The sequence below is a fragment of the Opisthorchis viverrini genome (assembly GCF_000715545.1).
Source record: "Opisthorchis viverrini unplaced genomic scaffold opera_v5_16, whole genome shotgun sequence".
Taxonomy (NCBI): Eukaryota; Metazoa; Platyhelminthes; class Trematoda; order Opisthorchiida; family Opisthorchiidae; genus Opisthorchis; species Opisthorchis viverrini.
The window spans coordinates 826331-830179 of NW_008751672.1; the positions used below are offsets into that span (position 1 = coordinate 826331).

The following is a 3849-nucleotide window of genomic DNA, read 5'->3' on the forward strand; positions in this document are numbered from 1 at the left end:
AATTTTCACCAAAAGAGTGTATTTTACACTCTTTCGGCACCAAGCATGTGCTAGACCAATACACTTTGACCATCAGAGAGTCAAGTGCGTTCTGGAAGCTTTGAGTGCATTCAACATGCAAAACAATATCGTCTGCATACTACTGTACCCGGGAGAGGTATCAACCTGCCGTCAATTTCGCGTTTTACAATCTTAAGGTAGATGACATCGGTGGTAGAATCCAGATGGAATAGATACATGGAAGAAACGCAATCGATTCAAGGGCGACAAGAGTTTGTCAAATGTCAGAATTTTTTTTAATTAGCTTCGCTGCATGCCGTGCCTAAGATGACAGCATAGTTTTCCTGTTAGATAGCAAGCAGCTACGTAGGGCCACCGTACCAATGAATGGAAGGTTAACTTACTGTCCAAATGTGCCACTACCGTGGGTCTATGACAAGTGTGGTGATACTCTAGAAGCTCCTAGGGAGTAGAGGTACGATCACACCACGAAACGCAGCACACCTTTTACGGAATTTCGGCTCAGCTCATAGCCTTCACAGGAGGACAGAAGCAATGGTGATCAAAGCGACCAGCTGATTTTCTTACAACTGACTGGACGTCCCACAGGACAGAGTAAATAGCACATCCAAATGGTGAGCACGTTACCACTTCCCTCCTAATCGGACTACCTAACTAGGGCTTGTTGTTTTGCGCTCCGCTTGTGTTGGGCAAGGGACGCTGAATCGACCTTGTTGACTGTATCCCAACCCGACCTGGTGCGTATTTTACTGTTATCCGAAAGTATAGGTCACCTTGCTCTTTAGCTTCATTCCTGAGAACAGGAGTTTCTTTATTGTGAGCCCATTTGCATCTCTTCCTGCTACACACTAGGGCATTTACCCTAGCATTCACTATCGGTACGCTGCTGTCCATGATTCCGCTCGCGACATTGATATGCAGGTCACACGCTTTAAGAGTGTGCAAGTTGCATCAAATCATGGCAGTTAGAAAGTCATTGCATATGTCGAATAATTAGCCAGATGTGCTCGTCATAATCGGGTTGCAAGGGAACTTGCAAAACGTCTCCGCCGACTGGGGTACACCGTCTTCGAGGAGTTGAGAGCCCCTACTTCTACGTCGTTCATCAAACCTGACCTAATCGCTGTTCGAGATCGCCGCGCAACTGCAATAGACGTCAGCATAGTCTCGGATGGGCGTGGAGTGATAGTGTGGAATGAGAAGAAGCAGAAGTATGGTGCTGATGAACATTCCCTCGCCATAATCTCAGCCCTACATGCCATCGGTTGTGATATCGACTTTTTGGTTCACCAACCGATGATCATCTCTTATCGAGGGATCTGCTTTCCTCAATCCGCTAAGACTGTTATTGGACTGGGACTTCCTAAGATCACAGTCAGTGACTTGTGTTTGCTTGCCATTGTGAGCTCTCTGCGTACTTATGACACTTTTATGCATGGCACATGGCGCTGAAGGTACATTTTTGCCATTTAATCTCACACCAGACCCAGTATGACGGTCACTTTGTGCCTGATGTGCGAGTCTTGACTGTGCTAGCGCACACTGCGCCTTGAAGAGCATTCACCATTGTTTGTCCTTTCTTTGGTTGTTGGTATTTAGAAACGTGTTCCCATACCAAAATCTTTACATACTTTGGGATTCACCTCATCAGACTGGCACTGCCCTTGGCATGATCTCGAATGAGACGTTTCTCTTTTTTCTCCCATATTCTCCTGTTACTCTTTCGCATTCATCGCTTGCACTCATTTTTTATGTTTGTGACCATGCTAAAATAAAATAAATGATAATAAAAGTGACGTACACACGCACATTACCAGTAGTTGTCCGTGGCTAAGGAAAACTGTTCTTATGCATACGGGGATCCGTCATGCTCTTCAAAAATAAATGATAATAAAAGTGACGTACACACGCACATTACCAGTAGTTGTCCGTGGCTAAGGAAAACTGTTCTTATGCATACGACATGGGGATCCGTCTCGAAGGAGGGGGCTGAGAACCTCGATTCCACCTGTAAAACATCTGGAGTTCCTGGTAAAGTGCATCAGCTTCGACCAGCATCCTATGTATACTTGTGTTTTCAGATTATCCATGAGGGAGATACGTTTCACAAAATGTAGTGGAGACCTTATTCTCATTCAGAAGATGGCGATTATGAATTCAAGTTGCTGAAGCGGCTCTACTCGCAGAAAAGTGAGGATTCTACAACAGCGTGAGGTTTCAAGCAACAGTAGGGTCATTACTAACGTGCCGCAGATGCCTTAAAGTTCTAGGAAGGCAATACCTGGACAACCTTAAAAGACCTCCGTCCTCGTGCTTCTTACGGACGGCACGGCAGCCGTGCACTCAAGCAATGTTGACAGAGGGATAACGTGGTCTGATTGCGCCAACATAAAATGTTCAGATGTGGCACCCTTTCGGTGCCTAGCGGCCATGCCACACGGAGACATGAGGGCTTGGATACTGCCAGGTCGTCCAAGCTTAGACAGGGGAAGTCGAGAGGCAGAGGTCGGGTTCGAACAACGGACCTTCCGTGCTCTAACCACTTGGTCTATCTCGCCCCCATCCAACATAATAATTGGTAATACATAGGGTCCTCCACCTAGCTAAGCAATACATGCATTCCTTGCACCACTGAAAGAGACATGAGTTTGAAAGGTTTATCAATACCTAAGGACCATCCCGTAGGACAGAGTTGGTCACTCAAAGTGGCTAGTAAATAACACCGCCACCAAACTTTAAGTGTGTTCAGTTTATTCAACCTAACAGGGAAAAATTCTAGCCTGTTATGCAGACAGAACTCGACACTATTGCGAGTGGTTAATAGGCCCGTCGTGTGTCCTGCATGACATACACTTCGTCTAACGCGATTGAGTAAAATCCCACCTGCAAAGGGATCCAGCGTTCCAACAAGACACTCATTAAGTGTAGAACAGATTAACGGGCAAGGTCAGGCATTGAGACGGAGCAAGTTGTGGGGTAGACTCACTTGGAGCTGGAAGATTATGAAGAAGATCAAGGTGTAAACACGATCCATGATAGTAGCACCTATAGCAGTATTGCTTTGTTCTGTAGGTTGACACGAGTGTTTGCGTTGTGATGAAGTGCTTTTCAGCAAGGCAAGGCGATCACATATTTTCTGCAACGGGACAGAGTACATCCAAAAAAGACTAGCTAATTTTGAAAGATAACAATTCAAATAGGAGGCATGTTTTCAACATACCTCACACAACATCAACAATTCAACACAGGAGAATTGTATGAAGCGGAGGTATATTTCAGGTTGTTGCATGTAACCGATCAATTTATTGACGCAGGACCTCGATTTATGTAAAATGAATGGTTCGCAACGTCATAATCAGAATCTTATGATGAGATACACTAATCAGATACGTAACGCGCTACTCATAAAGTTGCTAAAAACTCTCCGATAGCTCACGACCGCTTTCACCCTTCTTGAGACTCATCAGGTAGGTGCAGTCCCTTAAACTTGCGAGATAACCACAGGAACAACGAGTCATTTCGCATCCCCGGGTTTACCATCGATCCCAATTCCCTCACGTATTCTTTTCATGTTCTCTTTCAAATTTGTACACTCTCGAGTGGATGCTCAACTGTGCGTCGAAACCGGTGTTCGTATACTCGGTCTTAATGTGCTTTCCAATTCACGTGTCTTATTATATTGCCTTTCACTGCCATGATCATTACAGGATCTTTCCCGGACCAATAGTTCAGGAGCAGTACTTTAAGCTAAACTGAACTAAAATTCGGTGCATTTTCGGAAGTCTGGGCTGGCTTGACAGAACGTGATAGTACGTGTTTTCGGGGGGG

At 45.2% G+C, this 3849-nt stretch overlaps 1 protein-coding gene across 1 annotated transcript in view; it reads right to left on the bottom strand.

The window, feature by feature from the left end:
- The window catches only part of T265_01471 (hypothetical protein), a gene marked incomplete at both ends in the record, with an annotated part of 75369 nt that overhangs the window by 18214 nt on the left and 53306 nt on the right, over positions 1-3849 (bottom strand). The window contains one exon of the mRNA XM_009165512.1: positions 3008-3157. Within this exon, the coding sequence (XP_009163776.1) occupies positions 3008-3157 (150 nt within the window). The remainder of the gene's footprint in view (positions 1-3007; positions 3158-3849) is intronic.